This window comes from Rhipicephalus microplus, chromosome 10 (genome assembly GCF_043290135.1).
Source record: "Rhipicephalus microplus isolate Deutch F79 chromosome 10, USDA_Rmic, whole genome shotgun sequence".
Taxonomy (NCBI): domain Eukaryota; kingdom Metazoa; phylum Arthropoda; class Arachnida; order Ixodida; family Ixodidae; genus Rhipicephalus; species Rhipicephalus microplus.
Genome location: NC_134709.1, coordinates 22,135,534 through 22,161,098, shown reverse-complemented (window position 1 = coordinate 22,161,098; position 25,565 = coordinate 22,135,534). Strand labels below are relative to the sequence as shown.

Below are 25,565 nucleotides of genomic sequence, written 5' to 3'. Positions count from 1 at the left end.
AACGATTAAGCCCCTACGCTTCACGTAGCTGTTGCTACCATGGCTCCCATTTATGTTCGACGCTAAGCCGCTTTCGATAAGGTTAGTCACCGCATATTTTAGCTGCTATTCTTCATGAGCTCACAGGTTTTACGTATTAGAGAATATTTTGCACGCGCCGTGCTCACCCTAAATGACAGCAGCAATACGTCCTGATTACAAAAGTTCTACTCTCTTTCCTATATATGTATATACACGGAGCACGGCTTTACCTCATAGCGCAGTTCCAGTTTTTAATTAAATAATTTAATGAGTTAACGTGCAAGGCCAGCCGCTCAGAACGTCCACTTAGAAAGCTCTCAGCAATCCATGTGCTGCCTCTAGTGTAATGCGCAAGTACTTCTCAAGCTGCTAGCGCGCAATTAATAGCCACTCACAAGAAGCAACATATGACAAGTGTAGTAAAGTTTCAGCGTATATAAAACACTTCAGCTGGGCGATAGGAAATACTGGAAGGAGGAACAAGATATCACTTTTTTTTCTCAAACTTTGAGCAAGCATAAGCGACTGTTCCTGCTCCAAACTCAATTACTTTTCTCATAGCAATAAAGAGAGCGTATATTTAAAATGCCCTCAAAACAATTCATTTTGTTATTTCCGGCTTTTGTTATAGTTGTGGTGTATTCCCAAGATGAATAAAGTTTCGAGTTTCTATCACTATTATCATGTTTTCTGTTTCCGTCCACGGCAACCCCCTTTTCTACCATCAGTTTTTTTTTAGATGCGGAAGCATCTTATACTCGCGCCTTGTAGTGCGCCGTCCGCGCCGTCCGCACCGCTTTTCGAACATTCGACAGCTGACGTGCGCGCATGCGCCGTCGCGCCGTCGCCCACTCTTCCACCATCTGTGCATCCCTTCCTCCTCTACACACCGCGCGTGCTTCACTCCTCCACCATCTGTGCACCCTTCCTCCTCTACACACCGCGTTCGACATCTACAATTCTCCTGATTCTTCAGTGGACGCGCATGTGGCGTCGCGCTTCGAGAACATTCAACAGCTGACAGTGCATGCGCCGTCGAGCTGTATATATAATCAAGGTCGGCACTCGCTCGCTCAGTTGCCGCTCGTCGGTTGGTTTGTACGGCGCGTCGACGTCCAAGGTCGCGGTGAAATGAATTCCAACGAATCCACAAACACAATAATCGACGTTCCTTCGACCAGCGCCGCCCTTTCGCATACGTGTGTACGTGTTCACCCATTTAACACCCCCTCCTACAACCACGTTAACCAATTTAGCCATCGACCCAAGTAAGTCGCAATTTAACACCCCATTTCACAACCACGTTAACCAATTTAGCCATCGACCCAAGTAAGTCGCACTTTAACACCCCGTTAACCAATTATATGCTCCGCATCCTCCTCAGTGTTCCCCCGAGGGAAGCTGCGGGCAATTTTATCACATACGGCCCTCCGGAACACCAACGAAACACAAAAGGTCTTTCTTAAGCTGACGCTAGTTTCAATGACAATGCGATGCTAACTGTGCAATACCAGCTTGCGAGGGCTCCTTACGCGCAGCGAAATTACAACCCTCAATGTGCAAATCTCGTTGATGACCCAAGATTATGGCTTCCGTGACTCCCATGGAAACAAGACTTCTTTCATCATACGAGTTGCGAAACTCCCCGTAGACTCCACGTATCCAAATCCGGGCATCCGTTGCCCGAGATCGCGGGAGTGTGCAGATTGTCGTGTTGGCTGGTGATAAAAAAACAACTAATAAACGCAATACCTTTGCGTGCTGCATTGGCGCTTTCGGATGGCGTGACAGTCTGCTAAGCCCCACAGGATGGGCCAATTGCGTTCCGGGTGTTGGAACTCAGTTCCGCAACTCGTACGATTGGGTAACTCTGATTGAAACTCTATGCTTCAGCCATTCCTTATTAAGGCGAAAAGCCTCAAATACCTGATCAAGCTTGAAAACTGACCGTCGACGGTGCCAAACACGAGTGATGCGATAGATCATCGTCACGTGATGACGCCACCACCATGAGACGTCGGCACGATGTCACGGAGCGTCAAAATTTGTGACGTCGTCATAACGTCCCTATCAGGTCATCGAGATGTGGCATGATGTGGCATGATTACGAGATCGCACGAGATCGTCGCTCGATGGATTCATCACGGAGGCAGTGTAAAACCGCATGACGTGCAAAAAATTTGCAATGCCTCTGATCTTGAAGGCAGTGTAGAAACGCGTTAGGTGGAGAAGGCTTTCGAAGGAGTCCTGGGGAGGATCAATACGTCGGCTGAGAAGAAAAAATATTGCATGCGCTATCGAGTCGTCTTAACCGAATGCATGCACAATGGATTATGTGTGTTTAAATTTTGCTTTTCCTGCATTGCTTTTCCTGCAATGCGTTTTATTTCTGTGCTTAGTGACTCACCGGTTTGCAGCGTTCGAGGCACGTGACCACTTCGGCCTCGAGTTCCAGCGTGCTGCTGCCGGTGAAGGCGAACGCCTCGAGGTAGCTCTCCAGGGACTTGCTGTGCGAGTCGATGGTGCGAATTTCGCGCATCATCTTGGCCTCCACGGGACACCTGCGCCGGTACATGCACAAAGGTGTGCCCATGCAATGCATTCAAGTGTACGCCTCTTGAATGACACGATGAAGGTGCACGTTAGCAAAAATTGTATATCTGATAGGTTCCACCTCAACGTTATTTCATTGGGAACACATAGGCCTGAGAGGTATATACTTCTTCACTTACTAGGGTTACTCTTTACTGTTTCGCGAGTCGTAAAGAGTTGCTGCTCTAATGTAGGGGGTAGATAAGACGCAAAGAAGCCCAGTGTGCAGCAGTTCCTTTTAACGCTTCCGAGCACACCCAACCGCAAAAGTTCATGGGGCGTGAACTTAACTGAAAATAGGAATTTTTCCATGGTATTGAATGACACTTCTCATATGGCAGGTAACTATTGGCGGCAAGGACAACTAGAGGCTGAAACATTTGCTTGAAGCCTCTGTTTTCAGGCAAAGAAGGAAATAGATTTTTCTGCAATTTGGCGTCAAGCAAGTTTTCACTGTTTTATATTTCACAACAATGAGTTGATTGATTGATTGATTGATTGGCTGACCAACTCATTCACTGATTGATTGATGGATTGATCGGTCGTGCACTTTCACGGCATGGATTTAAAACATGCCCAAGCAGCCATGCGGAGAATCGCACACAAGACCTATTTTTCCGAATTTGGGCATATTATTTCGAGTAACAATTTCAAGCAGTCACATCATTAACTCACCCCGTTTTGTCGATCAGCGTCAGATTGGTAGAACCCGTTCCATCGCGGGCGATCAGGTTCTTGATGAAGATGCCGTACGTGTCTGGGAAGCAATGAAAATACAACTTATTCCGCGATACTGTTGGAGCTAACGTTGACCATAAGTGCTTACTCACACCATTTGCACAAACCACTAAGATGGAGATTAGCTTCCGCGTCTAGAGAAGGCATGTGTACAAGTTGTGAACGTATAACTTAACAAAAAGTCATTGATGATTTAGTTTGATCATATTGCTAAATGATGGATGAAATAGATTAACACAGGACTAGCTTTTGTCCTGCTTAGTAATATTCTTCCTTTGTGCTAGCGCTAAATCGGCGCTATCCAGTATTTAATACTTGTGAATGACTAACTCAACTGTGAGACACCTTGTTTTTCTTCTTTAGAACACCATTCACAAATACCTCACGCACTCCCCATAGCACTCGTGAACCATAAGACGAAGAAAACGAGGACGATGTGGCGAACAACGCAGAATCATTTGATAGAATTGCCGCCTGTGTAAGCTGCATAACGTACACAGATTATAGGTACTCTTGATCGCAGCGATACTGCATCTAAATCTCGCGAAAAGGCTTATTCATCTTCGTAAGTCCAGCGATTCCTCGAATTCAAGCTGCAAGATAGCCTACCAGGGGCGGCGCCAGAACTGTTATCCTGGAAGTGTGACTGCTGAGGGTGCAGCAGCGATAAAAGAGATCCTTAAGGGCATGGGCACCCTTGGAGGAGTACTGACACGAAGTTTTCGTGTAGTTGCTGTAACCAAAACCAGTGTTGTCGAGAACCCTAGAAAGAGCAGCGGGTAGCCTCGGAACGTGTTCAACATATAAAAATTTTTAACTCTGCTGCCTTAAAAGAACCACTTCTGATTTTGATATGAAGGTGGCGGTCCTACAGTGACGTGTTAATAGAGTCAGACATACATGTAAATCAGAAGGCGAATCACCTTGTGGGGTACTAGCCGCAGCTCTGGCGTCTGCTATCAGTTGCACGTGACGTACGCAAACCACGTAGCGTAAATTGTCAAGCGACTACAACAGAGATTAAGGTCACAATCGGGCTGCAGAGTTTGCAAACACATGGCTCGTGAAAATGATGTCCATTGTGGTGGGGCTGGCTAGGAGACGCTGGGCAAAAAAAATTAAAATAAAACTCAAATATTTTGTGCGTGTTATCTGATAACACTGTGTGAGGAGCGTCAGCAAAGGAAACTAAAACGACTTTTCTGCAATGCCTCGACATCGCCTTGACGCTCTTTCGAAAGAGGTTTCAAGAAGTTGCACAAAAAGCTATTCAAGGAGGTCCTTCATGAACCTCCAAAGAAGCGGCAAGAAAGATTGCACCAACGCCGGGATTCCAATCGCCGATGTCTTTAACTTGATTTGGCTTCACGAGCCATTCGAGTTATCAGTACTTCATAGGCAGAGGTCACCGAGAACTCTTACCTTCTTCGGACATGCGCACCTGAACGCGTACCAGTTCGCCCAGCGACACCGATTCGCGTTCGTTCCCTCGCATGTCCAGAATATGCAGCGACAGCTCCGGCAGTGGAGGCTTTCCCCGGCTGTGATCCGTCTGTCTCGGGTCCCTGAAGTGCAAGCATATGCGAACGTGAGTGGTATACACTATTAGTACTAGTCATCAGCACACTGGTTGCATTTTAATATTTCTGTTCAACGGGATAGAGTAGTACCATTTAAATGCCCATTATAAGACGCGGGAATTACCATATATCTATGTGCCGAGGGAGATCACGTTTTGATAAACTGAATTGGGATCTCCTAATTAATTGCTACGGTACGCAATATTTGTTACCCGCGGAACCAGGTGCTGCGTTTTATCAAGGCCTCTGGGCCGTGTAAATGTTTCTGGCACCGAGTGCGAAATATTTACTACAGCGGAAGCACCGACAGTGTTTTTGTTTTTCTGTTTTGCTTTTTAACAGCGGAGTTGTTCGATGTCTAGGTTAATCCCTGGGAGCACATACGCTCCCCAGAGATTAACCTAACGCATACCCGCTATCGGAGCTATAGCTTCTAGTGGGCATGCGCCACAAAAATTGTGCACGCTCAACTACTCCTTTCAGCGGTCCACCGAAAATTGAGAAGCCTTACGGGTTATGTGTCACATGAACTAAGAAAGCTAAGCTACTTAGCTCCGGTTCGTTAAAAAATGAAGAAGGTGCAGCTAAATGGCCTAGCGGGTATGCTATAGACAGAAGATGCACACGCTCCGCTTCTCACTTCCGGTCCACAAAACTTAAGCAGCTGCTATAGCAGGTATGTGGCAAATGCATTGGGCAAGCCCCACTACGGTCACCTCCGGTCGTGTAAACGTAATGTATTTGAAAGATGAAGGAGCTCCTCTGACTTAAAGTATATCGATCGAAGACTGGCTAAACTGTGCAATGTGGTGCCAAAACTACTGTAGAGCAAAGGTAAGCGATCAAATACGAATGTGTCAACAGCTCCACAGTCTAAAAAATTCTCTCGAACTCTTCATCTCCTTCCTCCGTGAAGGAAAGCTCCATCCTGGTTAACCCCCTTGCCGTTCTTTTATTCTCACAAACGAACACTATATAGTCCGAGAGGGGCACTACACAATTCAGCCCATTTCTTGCAAACGAAAGTTCTAGAAACAAGGACAAGTGCGCCAACCCGGAGTATAGCGCTACCAAAATACCTGAAGTCAACAGTCCTGAGGGACAGCCTGTAGACTTCATGTGCCCTCTCAAGTGTACTCGTGATTCCGGCCCTATTTTTTTCTTCCGTCGCCCTTTCCACCCCTTTAGCCCTTTCCTCAGTGCAAGTTAGCAAACAGGACGTGGCTCTTGTCAACCTCCTTGTATTTCCTTACTTCTTTTTCTTCTTCTTAGCCTAGCTTCTATATAAATCGTGTAGGGCTCAGCTTTGCCACTCGAACCACGCAAGGCTGGTATACTTACGAGACCTTGGCGGACGCGAACTCGGTCTTGTTGCCAACGTCAAAAGTGCAGGAGACGCCGATGGCCTTGTCCATAGCCGTGACCACCTGGTCGTTGCTCTGAATGACCAGTACGTTGGCAAAGTGACCCTCGGCCTGCGGGAGAGCACGCGCTGTGATCAGCAGTCGTCGTCGTGCGCCCGGCAGCGAGACTTTGCGGGAAGTGGGCTCCCCTCGAAACTGTCAATTTCAGTTCTGTCATTACATAGCGGTTCTAATGCATAGCAAATAAATATATAGGTCACAAGCGATACTACAGGCTCGAACGCTGATTTGGAGTTTATGTTCTAAGATAAAAAACAATAAGGATTAATGTCCCACAACCGCGATATGATTATGAGAGACACCCTGGTGGACGGCTGTGGAAGTTTTGACCGCCTGGTGTCCTCTAACGTACACTAACATAGCACAGTACACGGGCCTCTAGGTTACCACTTCCATCTAAATGTGGCCGCCACGGTCTGGATCGAACAGTCGAGCACCCTAACTAACACCAACATGGCGGACATGAAGCGCGCATGAAGCTTTTGCTAAAATTTTGACCCCCGAAGACTTTTAGTTGGAGTGCTTATACTGTGTCCGGTGAATGAAACGCGATACTCCGAGCGTGTGTCTATTCTAAAGGTGCGGGTGGCTGTGGATGCGAGAGCGTTTGTGACGTGAGTCAATGCACTTGGCAAACAATCGTTCAGACTGTAGTTCTCGGTGGCACCGACGGAGCACTGCGATCTTTCGTAGCTCACGCTAGCCATCTCCAGCCATTTCACACGGCACGGGAGCGGAGTATCTTCGCCATAGCAAGCAGCACTCTGCCGGCGCCCCTGAGAACCACAGAATGAACGGATTTCTACGGAATGCTGTCACGATGCACATGTCACGGACCCTCTCACCCTTAAATTCCGGAAGACACGGGTTTCGAGTGTTGCGTTTTGATCGTCGAGCAGTGTACATTGAGGCTGAAGCTCCCAACAAGTATGCGATTCGCTTATTACGCAAGCTGTTGGAACTCGGGCACTAAAAACTGCACTGAATAAAAAAACGCCGCGCAGTGCGCGTGGGAGGACTGCCTCGCGTTGAACTGTGACCCTCAGGATTCCTTAACCTGCACGTTAATCCAAGAACACGGGTGTTCCCGCATTTCGCTTGCGGCGGCGTGGCCATGCTCTCGGGCATGTTCATGCGCAGTTCCGACCGTGTACACAAAACATTTTGCGTGTAGCGATGTGTCGGACAGTCTAGCAAACGCTACTATAGCTGTTCCTGGCTCTACGAAGTGCTGCATTATTCTGTCGTGTTCTGGTTGAGTCCAGAACAGTCACCTCTCGCCGTGTGAACAACGTCATGGACTATAGTTGTGAAACGAGTCGAGTTCAGCAGTTTTGCTTGGGAGAATGCCGCGACTTGCAGTAGGCCTGCTCAACGGCAGTGAGAACCTTTTTCGGTCTTCCCTTACCTGCGTCTTGAAATCTATAAGTACACGTTGTTGTGCTAGTCAGTTCATGCTCAAATAAAATGCACAGCTGTGGTTATTTCGTGCAAAGAATTAACGAGGGAAGGCATCAGGGGAGCGCCTCTTGACCCAGTTTCCTCGTTATTTCATTGCGCAAAATAGCCACAACTGTGGCTTCTAAATAAGCTGCGTCTTGCACCGCACGGTGCCGCCACGCACCGGCTTTATACAAAAAGAAGGAGCGCATGCGCGTTTAACGATGACGTCACGTCTGGCGCGACAGAGCGGTTGCGCGCAGTATCCAGGCAGGCAAAGCAGCGTATCGCAACACGCTAGCGAGCCGGCGCGCAGCTGTGCAACCAGTTGCTAGGCGACGTGAGCTGATGTCATCGTGGTCCCTATTTTTTTATTTTTTTACTCGCGCTGGACAAGATACTGTTGGCTTAAACCGGTCCGATGTTAACGAAAAATGCAATGCCTCAAGAATCAGTCATTATGTACTATACAGGGGGAAGATAACGGTGTCACGCCACAAGAGTTTTCGAAGTCGGTAACGGACCGATATCTGCAGGTGTAGGCCCTTTGAGTACTTTCATATACTACATAAAAAAAGTAAACAAGCGCCACATTCCGCCCTTTTCATTTACTTGCGCTTCCCTCTGGCGTTTTAGACTTTGGTAGGGGCTGGAAGAACTGTTATTGCTAGAACGATGGACTCCGAAATGAAAGGGCTTATCACTACACTTTAACTAGAGGAAGGGTACATGTGCCGTGGCATTGCGAAATAGGTAGATTATCGAGACAACGCTGTGTTGCTGTGACACCGGGCAGGCTCTCATCTGTCAATGTTCTAAGTAACCCCGAACCTACATCACCTCATACAAGTGCGAACATCTCCTCTTTCTCTCTTTTTTTTTTTGGTCACAATTACGTTGATAGATGCGTTCTTTCTCGACATAACGTCACTTACTTCGCCGATAACGTCACAACCAGCGTATCGGATAACCTCACAGCATATCTAGACTCACACGTGACGAAAAAAAAATAAATTGAAGAAAAGAAAACTACTGGACAACGGTCATGACATGCCACGAAAAAGAGAGTGAATTCTAATCCGGGTTGGCTCGGGGCTTTGGTGCGGAAAACCCAGAAGATCCGTCTTCGTTTGAATGCCAAGCAGCTCACGTCACAACCCCAGGCCGAGTGTGGCGGGAAGAGAAAAGCAGCGTTGACCTGACCGTCCACCATTCACTATTTCACCCAGCATTCCCCCTCTCCTCACAAGATAACTCCTTCCGTGGCTTTTCATGGCCCTGCCCTTGCACTTCGCTTGAAGCGATGATAAAAAAACAAGCAACGCAGAAAAAAACAACAAATAAAACATGCAGTGCGGAGCTATATGGAGTTGAACAACGCCTCCTAGAAAAACTATGCCAGGAACGTCACTCTCTTTTCAACTGGGAGCCTCCTGCCAGCACGTAATCTCGGAGGCCATGTCTCCTGCCTTGTGTTGCGACCAGCCGCCGAGTGAGACCGCTCGCCTCTGTAACGCTCAGTCACGTGACATTTACCGCTCTGTCACGTGACATGGCGGCTGCTCGGAGGCAACTGTGAGAACATTGCTGTGTACGCAGGGGGCGGCCGTCAAAGACGCTCGCCTTCGTACCGAAGGAGGAGGGTAAAATCAGAGGGTTGGGTAGCGCGTTCGTGGCTCACGTTCCAGGCATAATTGTTTTTTAGGAGGCGTTGAATTGAAGTATGCATACGAACGCTCCGCGCCCATCAAGGCAGCTCCTCGTTGGGAGAGCACAGTTCTTCTGATAATGTTGTAGTAGCGAAAACAACAGGCGCTACAGTCACAATCATAAAGCGGGGACACATGAAAAAAAAAAAAAGTATTGAGAAAAATCCGCAGGCGCGTCAGCGCATGCGCGTGCCCATACAGGGAAGGGGTGACGCACCCAAGAAAATTTCGGTGTCGAACGAGGACGACGTGAACGTAGGTAGTAGTTAAAGCAGTAGTAGCAGTAGTGGTTGTAGTAAGAAAATGACTAGTAGTAGTAGTAGTAGTAGTAGTAGTAGTAGTAGTAGTAGCAGTAGTAGTAATAGTAGTAGTAGTAGTAGTAGTAGTAGTAGAAGACCGTAATGATTGATATGTGGGGTTTAAAGTCCTAAAACTACCATATGATTATGATAGACGCCGTAGTGGAGGGCTCCAGAAATTTCGACCACCTGGTGTTCTTTAAAGTGCACCCAAATCTGAGCACACGGGCCTACAACATTACCGCTTCCAGTAGTAGTGGACCCCGTAAAGCACATGGTAGCAGTACGTAGTACAAGTAGTAGTAGTAGTAGTAGTAGTAGTAGTAGTAGTAGTAGTAGTAGTAGTAGTAGTACAGAAGGATAAGAACTGTGTAATCGATGTTTCTTCGGCACGAAAACACAGATTGGAACGGAGAAGAAACAGGAGCTGTATACGGATGTATGCGGCTCGCTAGTCACATCTATAGCCATGTATGCCCCGGCTGGCACAAAAAAAAAAAAAAAACAGTAAAGTACGTGAGAGGGGGGAGAGAGAAAGAGAGACGTGGGGGAGACAGACAGTGGAGAAGAAAGAACGATTCTGATTCATATAGAAGGCGGGGCCAGTACTCCGCTGCTGTCCAGACGTTGTTGGTGCCGAGTTTGGAAGATGTGATGGATGACCGCGAGAAGATGCAATCTGCGCGCTTCGTGGAGTGGAAAGAAAGACAGAAAGAAAGAAAGAAAGAAAGAAAGAAAGAAAGAAAGAAAGAAAGAAAGAAAGAAAGAAAGAAAGAAAGAAAGAAAGAAAGAAAGAAAGAACAAAGAATGTTGGGTGAGAAGACGTAACGGCTTTGCCGTCCAGCGTGAGTGCGTTGAAAGGAGGCGTTAGTGCCTTTTCGCCCATTTGCTTTCTCTTGTGAACCCTAGCCTGACTGCATCCAGTCATGTGCGAGCGGGTATTGTGAATTAAACACGTTCCCTTCAATGCACGGCCATGCGTTCTTGAATGCGTTCCATGTTGCCTGTGGTTTTTATTTTTATTTCCCTTTCTTCGGGGCTGCATTCGCCTTGTACTTGTACACAAAGCATCAACATTGCTGCTGGGGCTGTTTTTTTTTTATGCAAGGCCATTCGTTTTGATAAATGCGAATCCACCGAGAGTGGAGAGCGCTTTCGTGACCGCATATCGTCGTTGCAAGAACGTACTCGCATGCAGATACAGCAAAGGGCCACATATGTAAAAAAAAAAAGGCCCCATATGAAAAAAATAAACCACCACGCATGTGGACATTGTTTTTCAAGAATAGACTGTTGTTGCGCGAATTGGTAAGCTGCGATGAATATGAATGATGCGAAAAAAAAAAAGCGTGGGACACGTTTTGTAGCCTTTTTCAACTTGTCGCACGTTTTGTCGCGCTATTTCCATTCATTGATTGATTCGTGGGGTTTAACGTCCCAGAACCACCATATGATTACAAAAGACGCCGTAGTGAAGGGCTCCGGAAATTGCGACCACCTGGGGTTCTTTAACGTGCACCCAAACCTGAACACACGGGCCTACAACATTTCCGCCTCCATCGGAAATGCAGCCGCCGCAGCCGAGATTCAATCCCTCGACCTGCGGGTCAGCAGCCGAGTTTCTTAGCCTCTAGACCACCGCGGCAAGGCCTATTTCCATTCGTTCTACGCCTTAATTTTAGGAGCGAAACACCTCAAGACGGCACAATGTCCCTCCGTCCAGAAACCGCCAACCGGCGGCTCCAGCTGACATAGAAACGGAAACATCTGCGAAATTAAAAGAAAATATCAAAAGACTGTTAACCAGAACAAACAAAATAAAAGACCGCAACACCAAAGGAAGACACCGACATTTAACCACCCATCAATCAAAGCATATGAAACAACAAAAGGTTCACAAGAACGAAACAGAAAGCCACGAATCATGATCCATCGCACACTGCTTCGCCCCATCATCAGCATTCACTTTGCAGATATGCGTAGATTTTTTTCTTTCATTTTTCTGTGCAGCGCAAGATTTCGCGAAGCCAGCGTGCCTATAGTGGGCGCTACAAAGCTCCATAATTCTGATAAGAAATTGTTATGTCCCCCCCTTATCTCTCACCACGCATTTATAGGGGGAGACGTCGACTTGAAGTAATGAGTACTCGTTGGACAACGCATATCTCTCAGGAGGAGACATTTCAAAAGAAGCTCTTTCGCAGCAAAGCTTTGGTTCCGGTGAAATTCCGCGTTCGACGTTCTCTCAACCTGTCCCATGATACGCATTAAGCAGCGCATGCAGCAACAATATTACGGTCGCGAAGCGAGTGTTCTCATGGAAAAAAGACAAAAGTGATAGCGCGCGTTTGAACTTGTGGTAGTGGTTGCTTGTTCGTTCGTCCGGTATTCGCAAAGGGTTCTGCGAAATACCGGTTCGCCGGATTATGGTATCGACATTATGCAGTGTGTATATGCAACCACAATTACAGACACGTTCGTTTGTTTGACCTGGTGTCCTCGAGGGGGGAAAAAGTGTGAAGATGACTGTTTCTACAGTATTGAGCCGCTGCCGAGAATTCACGCCAGCAGATAAGTCGAATGCCTCAGATTTCTGCAGTAACGATTCTGTGCTTGCCTAGTTCATCTCGACCCCACCAGACGCCACCACCTACCCAGCCTCTCAAGTTAACCACTTTCCGGTATTCACGCTAAGAAAAAGAAGTTTGCGAACATGCCAGAACTCTGCAATATAGCGGAAAAGCGAATTCGTGAAGCTGACCTTACTGACGGTGCCGCAGTCGGATCCAGCCAGCTGTATGGGAAGCGTGAAGTCCATGCTGTTGCTGATGTCCTGAGAGCAAGTCGAAGGTCGACCCCGGGTGTAGACCTTGCCCTTGAACACCATGTTGCTGCGCACGCGGGCTCGCATAACGTGCGGCTCGCATTCAACGGACACTGCGAGAAAAAAAAGAGCAGATTCCAATCAGGTCATCATTATAAATGTTTACTCGTTTTAATTGCTTCAACCGCCGCGGTGACATTGTGGTTATGCTGCTCGACTGCCTACTCGTCGATCACGTGGTCGATTAGTGACCACAGCGGCCACATTTCGACAGTGGCGAAACGCTACAGGCCCGCCTGCTCAGAGTTAAGAGCACGTTCAGGAACCCCAGGTCGCCGAAAATTCCGAAGCCCTCCACTACAGCCTCTCTCGTAACAATATCGTAGTTTTGGAACGTACCCCCCCCCCCGTTTTTTTATTTTAACAACCTGAATCGAAAATGAACTTATCGGGTGGTACGTGCCAGAACCAAGACGTGGTAATGAGGAAAGCCGCAAAGGGAGACATTGGAAATATTTTCACTTCCCATTATTACCTAAGTCTTTACTGCCGGACGTCACGAATTCTCGACATACCGAAAAACTTCGAGCAAGTAAGTCACGAAATGCGTTCCACCTTTAATGCCAGCTGTCAAGTACTCACGGGGCATGTAGCTTTCAGCATGAGAAATTCAGCACTGTCTCGCCTAAGGTATTTTAAGCTAGAACCATTGCACTTGTTCAGAAGCTGATGGCAGAAAGCGCTCAGCACGTGCAACAGGTCTCACTTCTTCGTTTTTTTTAGCCTTGGCGACGTAAGTTCTACCTTCAATAATCTTGTTTATTTCGTGTGAAGGCACTTAAGAGGTTCCACACAACATCTTACGTAGTTCTGTGGTACGTTTTTTGCTGCAAGATCTTCGCTTTTGTGGCATATGGAGAATTCAGGGCTTACGCAAAAGTGTGCATTAAAGTTGCATTTCAAAAAAAAAAAATAACTTCAGGATTTTTTCGAGCTTAATATTTAAAGCTGGGAAATGACCACATTTTTTATTACACCTCAACTGGTGTACGCGGGCACTTTGTGTTTCAACCCCCCCCCCCCCCCCCCAAATGTGGCCGCCTTGGTCGAACACCAAACCCGTGCCTTTGTTCTCAATATACAGGGTGTCTCACGTAACTTTAGCCAGAGTTAAAAATATGTCGGGACACCTAATTACGACGCGATTAAACGCATGTTGCTCACCGTTGCCTGGAGTTAGTCAGACTATTTCTTGTGTTCTAAAAAGTTATTTAATTAGATATGTTTAATTAACTAACTTTCGAAGGAACGAGGATAGATAAAAAATTCAATGAGAAAGTTCTAGATGGGTTTACAAAACGTCTTGTTAGACAGTTTTGAACTCGATATCTGTTAGGTAATAATGCTTTATGCTAATTACAAATTCCCGCGAAATACAAAAAATACCACGTTACAAACCCACTCGTGCGCCAATGAGCACAATGATTCCAGTGCTCCGTAACGTTCCGCGTACGAACGACCATAGTATTTGCCCCATTGTGCTGTCTCGGCAGGGCCGCAACTATGGTGGTGGCTTTACGATAAACGCGTTTTGCTATCGGTTACGAGAACGGTAACCACTGTGACTGCTTATCGCTGTCATGGACCGTTGCGAGGGAAGCGTGTCGTGCGTACGCGGAACGTTAGGGAGCTGTATAGAATCATCGTGCCCACTGACGCGCGAGTGGGTTTGTCACGTGGTATTTTTTTAGGGGCGAAGCTCCTTAGGGCGTGGGCTGTGCGTCCCCTATATGTAGCCACCTCTAGTTTAGTTCTTGCAGTGTTCACTAGATGGCGGTACCGTCTCCTGTATGTAGATATTAAGATAGAATTTATCGAAGTAGAGGCATTAGGCCAACATAAAAACAAAAAAAAGGTTTTTTTTTTTTTTTTTGTCGAGCCTGGTGGCATACTTGTCACCACCCCGTTATAAAGGGGACGCTCATAGCATCCATCCATCCATGTAGCCACCTCTCGTTTAGTTCTTGTAGTGTTTACTAGATGGTGGTACTTGTAGCTGATGATGAAAAGATGCAAGATGTTATAAACTAGAAAGCGGTACTTGTAGTTGATGAAAGACGCGAGATCTTATAAAATAGGAATGATGTCACATATGGCGCGTGTCATTGGTTGAAGGCAATCGTTCGATTCAGTGCGGCGACGTATGCTAGGGGGAGCGAAGTAATAAAATCGAGTGGGCAAAATGTACAGAGGATTCATGCTTTACCAGGTTTACCTCCGGAGCTTCGCCCACTCATCATCATTCACTTCGTGGATATGGTGGCACTTTTTTAATTTCGCGGGCTACTCACAAATGTAAGTAGCAGAAAAACACTAATACTAAACAGATATAAAGTTGAAGACTATCTATTTGGACGTTTAGCAAACCTATCTACAACTTTCTCATTCAAATCTTTTATCCATCTTCGTTCCTTCCAGAGTTAGTTAATTAAGGAGATCAAATTAAACAATACCCGAGAACACAAAAAATAACCTGACTAACTCCAGGTAGTGAGCAACATGCATTTAGTCGCGTCGTAATTACGTGTTCCGGCATATTTTTAAACTCCAGCTAAAATTACGTGGGACACCTTGTATAGCACGGCACCTTAAAGAGCGACAAAGCCAGCAGAGAGGGTCGGTGGATATATAGGTCATACAAAAAAGAAGTGTATACTCTCTTAGTTCATATTCTTCAAAATATTCTTGCTCTTGCGAAAAACTTTACTTTTGTGTTAAACGCTAGTTATATCATTCTGAGTAGCTCTGCTTACTTTTAACCGGTCATGCGTTCGTCCTGATTGAAAATCTCATGCGGGATAATGTACCTTTTCCTTTCATTTTTATTTTTAAACTCTGCATGCAACCTTCCAGCAGTTGGACGTTCAGCTGCCCAGTTCACTGTTCATTTCTCAGCGTGAGTACGAGCCATGGTATGCGGACAGCATGGCATCATCATTCAGAAGATTCAAACGCGCTTAAGGTGACGGTACCACCGTCGCCATCTTGCGAGTAGTTTCTGCTTGAGCCACCAGAAGACGCCACTAAGTCACGTTTGGAAAAAAGGGATGAAAATGCACTCTCCGCCGTCGTAGCATGCAGTGGCGAAGAGCATGTTCCTGCTGGAACTAATCCATTCTTTTCGGGGGTGCAGCTGCTCCCATATCTCCTTTGAAACGTTTCAAATGTGCGTGACGCCCTCCGTCCCCCCCGCTCCCCAATAACAACAACAGCAACAAAAAAAGGCACGGACCCGAGAGCCTTTGTACTCCCGTGCAACTGTCCGGAAAAGAGGTGCTTCACTCTCTCCTGGTGATGTATAACTATTTACAATAGAGCGCTGAACCGCGCTGCCGCAAGGGTTGCTTGAAATAATGGTTTGGTTTCTGAACCCACTCTTTCTCTTCCTCACTAAAAAAGAGTAGAAAGAAAAAGAGCAGAAAAAGAGTAGTTCTCGAGGAAGTTCTTCAGTGGCCCTGAATACCGGCAGTGTTGGGTCGCGTGGAACAACGCCGACCTTGTGCACGTGCATTGTAATTTTAGATTTCTCCACTGTCAGCAGCTTTGGTTCGACTGTGAATGTAGCGTGGGTGTCGCGCATGGTCCGCTTGATACTTATGTCGCTACATTCAGAAGCTACCCAGGAAGCTCCTTTCCACTACTTCCTGGCTATCATTACACAAAGCCCCTTTTCCGTGCCTTGCAGTGAGCAAAAAATGGTGATTTTGTATGCATGAACGACAGAAGGGCTTTGCCTTTTTGCTAGCGAGAACACTATGAGCCTCATGCATCCCAAAACAGATGTATGGGGCGCAGGTGGCTATCAGTGGCGCCTCTATAGGCGGTGCACAAGGCGTATACACGAATGCGCTGCTCAGCTTTAGCGAAACATATGAGAGACAATTTTTTCATCTATAAAACGAGTCCTCCTTGCACCGCACCGAAGAGCGCAAGTCGTAACACAAATGCGAATTGCGTCCTTTTGGGAGTATTGAATAATAAAATGCGTAAGGGCTCTTTCTCAGCGAAACCCAACCTATCTGTATAGACCTAGAGTCGACACCCGAAAACTAGCTCAGCTTTTCCAAGAGGCTGTCCAATAAGGCACACGGAAGCGATTGTTCTTGTACTAAAATTATAATTTCATCCCGCAGGTTGGCTGGTAATGGCAAAGTCGGGAAACATTGGGCAATGTGCATTATTTTCAGCTGTCTAGATAGCAGCAACGTAAAGTAAGAGATAAATAAACAGAACGGATGGCTGGGAACGCTAGAGTTCACGCAGCCATCCGCACTTTTCGCTGCAGTCGGGGAAATATGGCTCGCTAACTAACGGCTTGCAAAAGAGTTACTGCGCATATGCGAGTAAGCTTGTTTTCCACACGAAAGCCTCAACCACAGACTAGCAGACGAATAATTTTTTTTCCATTTACCACTAATCCCTGTATTTCCTTTCTTTCGTTTTCTCCTTTCTCTCAGTGGAAGAGGAAACTTACAATGAGGCGTGACATTCCTGAAGTACGTTTTGAGAAGTCTTGGTGCTGATCCTGCCCCTTCGTATGAATGTGGAGTGGTGAACACGTTTAGAGCGAGAAAAGCAGTCAGGGGAGCAGAAGTTTTACAGGTGTTTGCAAAGTGGGCGCCAGGTGCAACACCCTCTACGACGGAGTTGCCTTGTCGGCGCTTTCGGGAAACGGGAGACAGCATGAACGAATGGATTCGCAGCGCGCCGTTGAGTACACAACGAGCGCGTAGCAATGGGCATTTCTGAGAATGCGGCATCGGCTCCCGTCCTAGTGTGATGACGTCAAGAGGCCTCAGCTAGTCTAGAGGGTATTGGCCAGGGGTCGCTCACTATTTTGCAAAGGCCAACATAAAAAAAAAGGAAAAAAGAAATATTTTTTTGTCGAGCCAGGTGGCACACTTGTCACCACCCCATTATAACGGGGACGCTCATATCATCCATCCATCCAACAAGGCTGTTGCAGTGGTGGCGCGCGACGCAGAGGTGGACAAAAATTGAAGGCGTGCAGACTAACTATACGAACTGGTACGGGGTGTGTACGCCTGTGGAGTGTTTTAGTTTATTTACTTGATAGGTGTTTTTTTTTGTTCTCTGGTTAGGGCGAATTAATCTTGCCCGCCCGATACAAAGGGATCAGCCTCAAATCATCAGAGTCAATGGGCCTTTTTCAGGTCCGAACAGCGCCTCCAGTGGAGATCACCGAACTCGAAACTGGAGGCCCGTGTACATGGACGCGACGGGGGCGGGCTGAGTTGAGTGGCGGGTTCAGCTTACCTCGACGCGCCCGAGTTTATATGAACTCGCACGGACGAGTTGAGGTGAGCGGTGATCGCAGCGACGCTTTGCGTCGAGGCGAGCCGAAAGCCCGTCTTACGGTACCGGTTTCCGCTCCTCCAAGCCTGCGCTCTCGCCGCTGTGGGCTGCGGTTGTTTACGCAGTGGTCGCTCCGCCACTGCGATGGCTGTCTTGGTATTTTTTCTCAGTTTGCACCAGCTGTACTTTATGATTGTCTTGGTTTCTTGTCGCTTTTTGTGGCTTGTCGCTAATACGAATTAAGCGGCGCCCTGAACCTCGTTGAAAATTTTAAATTGAAAGCAATAAGCAGTTTTTAAATGAAAATGACTAAAGACCCTCATCAATTGTTGGATTAAAGTGTACAGTTCCACCACAATTAAGTGCACCGTGTTCCTTTTGCCTCATACGCTCACCCTGTTTGGCTAATCTGATTTCTGTGGCTTTTGGACTGGACAGTGAGATCCTTACACGATGAATTTTTAAACTGAGGGCTTGTAATTTCAATTGGAATGCAATATACATTTTTGAGTAAAATTTTTATCGGCTTACGTAAGCGTTTCTTCAAATTCTTCCAACAGGTCCTTATTTGCTCTCACGTCCACGTCAGGCCCTGTTCCTTCAAACATCTTTCCAGGTCCATGAATATGTCCTTATTTTTTTGCCGCTTGCTATCGAGCAAGTCACTCAGTTTTTTCTCGTTGACTAAAGCTAGCATCGTCGTTATTTAATCATCTGTCCACATGGTGCGTGGAGCCCGTAAGGATGTCATCGCGCCTAGCGCGCGCGTACCGGCCGACAGAGAAAGAGCAACGTCGGAGTGATGGGGACAGGGGAAGCGGAGACCGCGACGGGCGGGATAGGTCACGAGCCGTCAACTCAGCGCGACTGGTTATACAAGCCCTTTCTCAGCGCGGCGAGTTCGGTGAACCTACCCCCTGTCTCCGGGTCGACGGGACTCGCCGCGACGACTCTCCGCCCCGACGTGTCCGCTTATACATGGGGAGGGCGAGTCCAGAAAACCTGTTTATTTCGTCTCAACGCGCCATCGTCGGGTCAATGTAAACGGGCCTTGGGAGTCCATGGCCTCCGAAGTTATCCGCCACGGCCCGGTAGAAAAATCTCGTAGGCCTGGTATTTTTCCGGATAATTTGCAAACGACGCCAGGTGCCCTTCAGTTCGCACCTGTCGCCGCTCTGTGCAACGTTTATAGAAGCTGTTTGGCTCTGTTACTCCCTGTGATGCGGGTTCTTGTTGCTGATTTGTTTTTCTCCCGGGCTGAGCCTCAGAGAGTTTTTCTAATAAGGACAAAGCCGTTCGGTTTCCAAGAAACACACAAAAAGTTTAATTGAAAAGTAAAAAGGCAAAGATTCCTCACAAAACAAAACACTTAATAAACAGTTGACTGGACATGACGAAACACATTTGTAAACACCCAACAAGAACGTTCAAAGTCAGTAACTAAACCTAACGTTCGAAAGGGGCTGAGTGATGGGAGTAGCGCAAGAGTATCGGTGCAGTCTCACCCACAAGTTGGTTTTCGGCGGTGATGAGAAACCGGAACGCCGTGACTCCTGCGTCAATGCGTGGGCTGGACGAGGACGAGGGAACGCTGGCTGCTGGCGACACGTCGAAAAGCCCTACCAAATCGTGATGGTTTCGGCTTGAGGAGCGTGGACACGTCGGAGACGGGAGAACGCAGGCTGGTGGCGACGCGTCCGGGAACTAGGGTCGACCTAGTCAAGCAGCTGGGCGCACAGCTCGGGCCCGGAGCCCGACGGCTGTAGCTCGCCTGCCGGAACCGAAGTCCGCAGGCTCTGGAAAGGAGTTCAGGACCGGATGGCCACGGTCCTTTGGAGCGGGAACCCGACAGCAGGAGGCCCCGGCCGGTGGAAGTCCTGTAGGCTCGGGTCCGGAACCCAACGGCCCATCTTCAGCGCCCGGTCCGGTGACGACCTTCCGCTTGCACTCCTGCCTCGAATTCCCCTTGCTCTGGTCTGCTCAGGCTCCTGCTTCAGCTCTGGCCCACTTGTCTCGTTCTCATTGGAGATACTGCTGTTTCGTGGTGTCAAGCCATTGGGCCTTGAAATCTCCGTGTTCGCTGCCCATTGGATGTTTTACCTTTTGTTTACTTCACGTCCTGCCACGCATCCTCGTGCTTGACGCTCTTTAACGTCGTCATTCTTGTTTAAGCAGCACCGCACGTGCACTCTGGTATTTCTCCTTTTGTTTTTTTTTTTTTTTTTTTTTCGTGACGCGCACTTTTCGAAGGCGCGCACTTTGAACGCGCACCACACATCACATACGCCCCCCTTTTATTCAAGTTTTTTTTTTTTTTTAGAAAAAAAAAACTGCCGATGAGTGCGCGTTCTGCACTACGTCACAATTAAACCACATATTTGCACCACGCAGTTCAACATATCACCGGGCTACAGTTCGCTACATCGTCCAAATGTCCACACTTAAACTTTAGATTCACCCAATTGCATTTAAAAGTTCTGAAACCCGGAATAAACCTTTTTACTACAAAATCGACTATGGACAAAGCTACTTGTGTCCGCATCTAAAAGTCGAAGTCCAGAAAGAGCTACCGGTTTTCTAACCCTACACTCAGGTTATCGCGTCGTCCCAAACCAGACGCACTGCCCTTCTCGCACGTTTCGAAAGTAACTGTGGCAAACATGCTTTTATGCACTTTCGCTGAAACGCGTGTCTGCGCCCCCGCCGGCCACATGAACGCTTACCGGTCACAGAGGAACCGGGCGCGGTCTCGAGCCGTCGGCGTCGACACGAAACGCACTGAGACACGAATGTCCAAATGCCACAATCTCTCACACAAATGCTTTCTTTTAGTTCACCATCTAATGAACACAAGCTCGGGGTGCCCTCAGCAAGCCCAAACGCTCCGACAAGCGTGTGAGGTTCCTGGATTCTTGAGAAGGGATGCCGTTGTGCTCGGTCATTATACAGCTCATCTTGAGTGGACTTAATTATAGGTTCAAAACCAATCACGTTCTCAGGTTCAAGACCCTGTCTGGCATTCTCCATACCTACTATCGAGCCCACCTCCGATTCGATACTGTTTATTTTGAAGAGTGCTTCAGCACTCCCATCGTGTTTTCTCGGACAAATAGCAGTTACGCTATCCTGTGAACTAGAATCCCCTCTCTCTCTGAGTGAGATATACGTATGGTCTAGGACCATTGACGTGGTGCCTGCTGCTACCTCTGTCGGTACAAAACAATCAGTGGCCACTATATCAGAGCCTTCATGGCATTCGCTGCCATCTTCCCAATGACGTTCTAGCGCTCCTTCCATGGAGCTATTGAGAGGTAGCCCTACCCCTTCCCGAAATGTGCTCGGCCTTTGAGACGTTCTGATACACACCTCATTCTGAATGGAACTTCTTTGTTCCCTGCTATCGAAGCTTTGCTCCACAACATTTTCCACAGCTTCTAGGTCGCCCATATCCAGGCGCTCTTCTTCATAGGTGCTTGGCCTCTCAGAGGTCCCCAAGCAGCTAACGGAAGTAATATGTTCCCAGCCAGAGAAGCTTTCCGTCGCTTCAACAAACTCCTCATGACTCCTGTCTTCTTGGCTGTCCACCTCTCTGCCTTCCTCTATCTGAGCTTCTCGCTCCGAAGTAAGGCTGTCGCGAGGCTCGAGGCCAACCTTGCAGGAATCGACTTCCCTCCAGCAAACGCTGCTATCGGCGCAAACATTCACCGCTTGCTCGACCTTCTGCATCGCCAGCTGCCCCCTTTTCGCCATCGCAAGCTCGAGTCGCCGCTCGAAGTCCACCCTCTCTAATTGGAGCTGCTGCCTCAGTATGCGTGTCTGACGCTCTAGCAACACTTTATTTTCACGCGTTACGCGCTCTAGCTCCTCCTTCTTAGCTCTAAGCACCAATTCAAGCTTTTCCTTCGCCGCCTTTCGTTCTGCAGCCCGTTGCTCACGCTCCCTCTCCATCCGCTCCTCGTACCATACTCTAAACTCCGCTCCCGTCAGTCCCATTTTATCCGCCAACTCAATTAACTCCCACGTGTTCGTCATCGTGTTAACCGCGTCAAAAAATCTACTGGAAAAACAAACGACTTTGTCCTGCCGTGGACGCCAATTTGTGATGCGGGTTCTTGTTGCTGATTTGTTTTTCTCCCGGGCTGAGCCTCAGAGAGTTTTTCTAATAAGGACAAAGCCGTTCGGTTTCCAAGAAACACACAAAAAGTTTAATTGAAAAGTAAAAAGGCAAAGATTCCTCACAAAACAAAACACTTAATAAACAGTTGACTGGACATGACGAAACACATTTGTAAACACCCAACAAGAACGTTCAAAGTCAGTAACTAAACCTAACGTTCGAAAGGGGCTGAGTGATGGGAGTAGCGCAAGAGTATCGGTGCAGTCTCACCCACAAGTTGGTTTTCGGCGGTGATGAGAAACCGGAACGCCGTGACTCCTGCGTCAATGCGTGGGCTGGACGAGGACGAGGGAACGCTGGCTGCTGGCGACACGTCGAAAAGCCCTACCAAATCGTGATGGTTTCGGCTTGAGGAGCGTGGACACGTCGGAGACGGGAGAACGCAGGCTGGTGGCGACGCGTCCGGGAACTAGGGTCGACCTAGTCAAGCAGCTGGGCGCACAGCTCGGGCCCGGAGCCCGACGGCTGTAGCTCGCCTGCCGGAACCGAAGTCCGCAGGCTCTGGAAAGGAGTTCAGGACCGGATGGCCACGGTCCTTTGGAGCGGGAACCCGACAGCAGGAGGCCCCGGCCGGTGGAAGTCCTGTAGGCTCGGGTCCGGAACCCAACGGCCCATCTTCAGCGCCCGGTCCGGTGACGACCTTCCGCTTGCACTCCTGCCTCGAATTCCCCTTGCTCTGGTCTGCTCAGGCTCCTGCTTCAGCTCTGGCCCACTTGTCTCGTTCTCATTGGAGATACTGCTGTTTCGTGGTGTCAAGCCATTGGGCCTTGAAATCTCCGTGTTCGCTGCCCATTGGATGTTTTACCTTTTGTTTACTTCACGTCCTGCCACGCATCCTCGTGCTTGACGCTCTTTAACGTCGTCATTCTTGTTTAAGCAGCACCGCACGTGCACTCTGGTATTTCTCCTTTTGTTTTTTTTTTTTTTTTTTCGTGACGCGCACTTTTCGAAGGCGCGCACTTTGAACGCGCACCACACATCACACTCCCCCAAAACATGGCGTCAAGTCACCACCACTTGCACCACTTCGCATGCGCAGGCTAGTCTCCCGAAAAAAAGTCCATTGTTATCCTAGTTCAACCGGCGTCACGTGAAATATTCAAACACACATACACTGCCAGACACTCGTCACCTCCCTGCGATGGGAAAGCGCGCTTCAGATAATGTCCTACGGGCTTCAAAAATATGGGGAGGCAAGGTCCAGTTCTTTGTGTCCTTCAAAAACGCTTCTACAGTCACCTGAGTACAAAGGCGAGCAACCAAGCAATTCCTGGAATCTTTGGCACAATAGCCTAACCTGCTGGCTATGCATTCCTGATGTACAGTGCAACACGCTTTATTCCCTTTTTCCTTTCTCTCTCTCCTTCTCTTTCTTTCTTTTTCAGCAGGATTTAGCCAGTGAAGTCTAAAGAAGTCCATCCGTGTTTTGGCGGCTTAGTTATGTTTAGACGCGCCACTTTTGACGAACGTCGGAACTGACGTGAAACAACTTGATGTTTTTTTTGACAGATGGCGCCACCATCAAAAAGTGTTTGCGAGCTTTATTATTTTTGAAAAATCTTTTGTTTCAAGCACCGCTTCGTAAAGTTAGTGAGTACTGGTGATTACAAGACACTACATGGTCCTGCTAATGTGCAATACTTGTTGTGAATTAGCCTACAAAAGACAAAAAAAGGAAATTTGCACGAACCTGGCAAGCAGAAAAATGAGCTAAATTCACTGCTGTCCTACAAATGTTCTAATTAACTTACGACAATTTTCTCTTCATAGAAACCCAGGGAAAGGCTTGCTGATTTATTATTGAAGATTTCAGAGTTTCAGCTTGGATAGTTTTGTCCCTTCGTCAGTAATGCCTGACCAAGTAGCGCCATAAATTGCCGTATTGAAGGAGTAATAATTCAAGAACTGTTCATCAGAACACAAAACAACTTCGCATACACATAATGTACATTGTAGCCTGGAAACCCATTCAATATTGTTGTTCTGCACAAAATAGAAAAAAAGTTATTTACTCATAAACTTTCATTCTTTTGCCCATTTTTATTAGAGCGTGCATCAATTTCTAATTGCTTTACTGGCAATATCTCTTCATAGAAACCTTGCATAACGCTTCGTTAAAAGGCTCAGCAAATTTCACTTTGTTATGTTGGACAGTTTTGCTGCACTGGCAGTACAACGGAGGCTTGTACAGCAAAAACGCTGTTTTTTGCTCACACTGTTTTAATTGCCATGAAATAACACTCCAGACTAGGCGAAAATACTAGTTGTCTTTAGAAAGCGGAGAACGTAAACTTTCTAATGCAATAGAACTCATATTCTTCCATTGAGCAGAGCAAGCACAGTGAGCCAGTAAACAACGACTAAAATGTCGAGCTCTTGCCACTGGAGTGGGACCGCCACCTTAAAGTGCTTCGACAAGATGATGTTCCGATTACGCTTGCATTTATTGCTTTCTGCACCTATATTTTTCTTCCAGAAATAAATATTACTTGGAAGTCGGCACTCCTTTCCAACTATGTCCATCATTCTTATGTTTTCACGCTATGCTATACGGAGCCATGAACAAAAGAGAAAAAACGACTCGTCATAGCTTTTACTGCACAACAATGAAGGAGCGAGTTTGTTACGATTGTAACAAACTTCTTCAGACATAAAGTAGAAAGGGGCTAAGCAGAGTATTCAAATCGTCATACTGTACAATCGAAGCAACCCGCTTTGAGAAGCACAAACTATTAACGCAGCATTCACACATTTCTGCAGGGCACCCATCCTGAGCTTTGATGAGTCAAGGGCCCGATGAAATTGTGCTAGTCTCAAAGCGATAGTCTGAATGCAAATGCTACTTCCTTGTTGAGCTGGGTTTTGTAAAGTTTGCCCTCCGGTGCATGTAGCCTTGTCGCGTTATGCGAAAAGAATACCGCTCGAACGAACTCGTTCCCGTGCAAATGGTTGAATTCCGTTTTGCAGCCAAGGCTATAATACATGCACACTGTGCACCCGATCCAGAGCGACGTTGTTTGAACAGTATTGCGCCAACTTCAAAGAGTCAAGAGGGCCCCGATTGATGCGTCAAGCTTTACGGTATTGGTCGCAAGAGAACGCTAGCAAAGCGCCACCTACGGCCCAGCCGCGAGGAGAGCAAACAGTGATTAGGAAGTTCTGAACGTCAATGAAAGTGGATGCTGTTCAAACACGGACCATTTTTTTTTCTCAGTTCAGAATGCCGGTGAAGTTTGGCGAGTGAGCAAAAGGGCGCTTTTACAGAAAGGGGTGGGGGTGAAGGTTTTAGCGAAATGAAATACGAGTTCTTTGGACATGAATTGTGTCGAAATGGGAGCGGCTGGTGAAGGGGCGTTTTTTTTGGGGGGGTCACTTTTTCGGGACA

General features: G+C 47.5%; 1 protein-coding gene across 1 annotated transcript in view; it reads right to left on the bottom strand.

Annotated features, from left to right (window-relative positions):
• Positions 1-25,565, bottom strand: part of LOC119181815 (uncharacterized) — a 155,743-nt gene that overhangs the window by 32,595 nt on the left and 97,583 nt on the right. The window contains exons 9-13 of the mRNA XM_075875202.1: positions 12,565-12,740; positions 6,273-6,406; positions 4,774-4,916; positions 3,289-3,370; positions 2,429-2,582 (exon numbers count right to left, since the gene is read on the bottom strand). Of these exons, the coding sequence (XP_075731317.1) occupies positions 2,429-2,582; positions 3,289-3,370; positions 4,774-4,916; positions 6,273-6,406; positions 12,565-12,740 (689 nt within the window). The remainder of the gene's footprint in view (positions 1-2,428; positions 2,583-3,288; positions 3,371-4,773; positions 4,917-6,272; positions 6,407-12,564; positions 12,741-25,565) is intronic.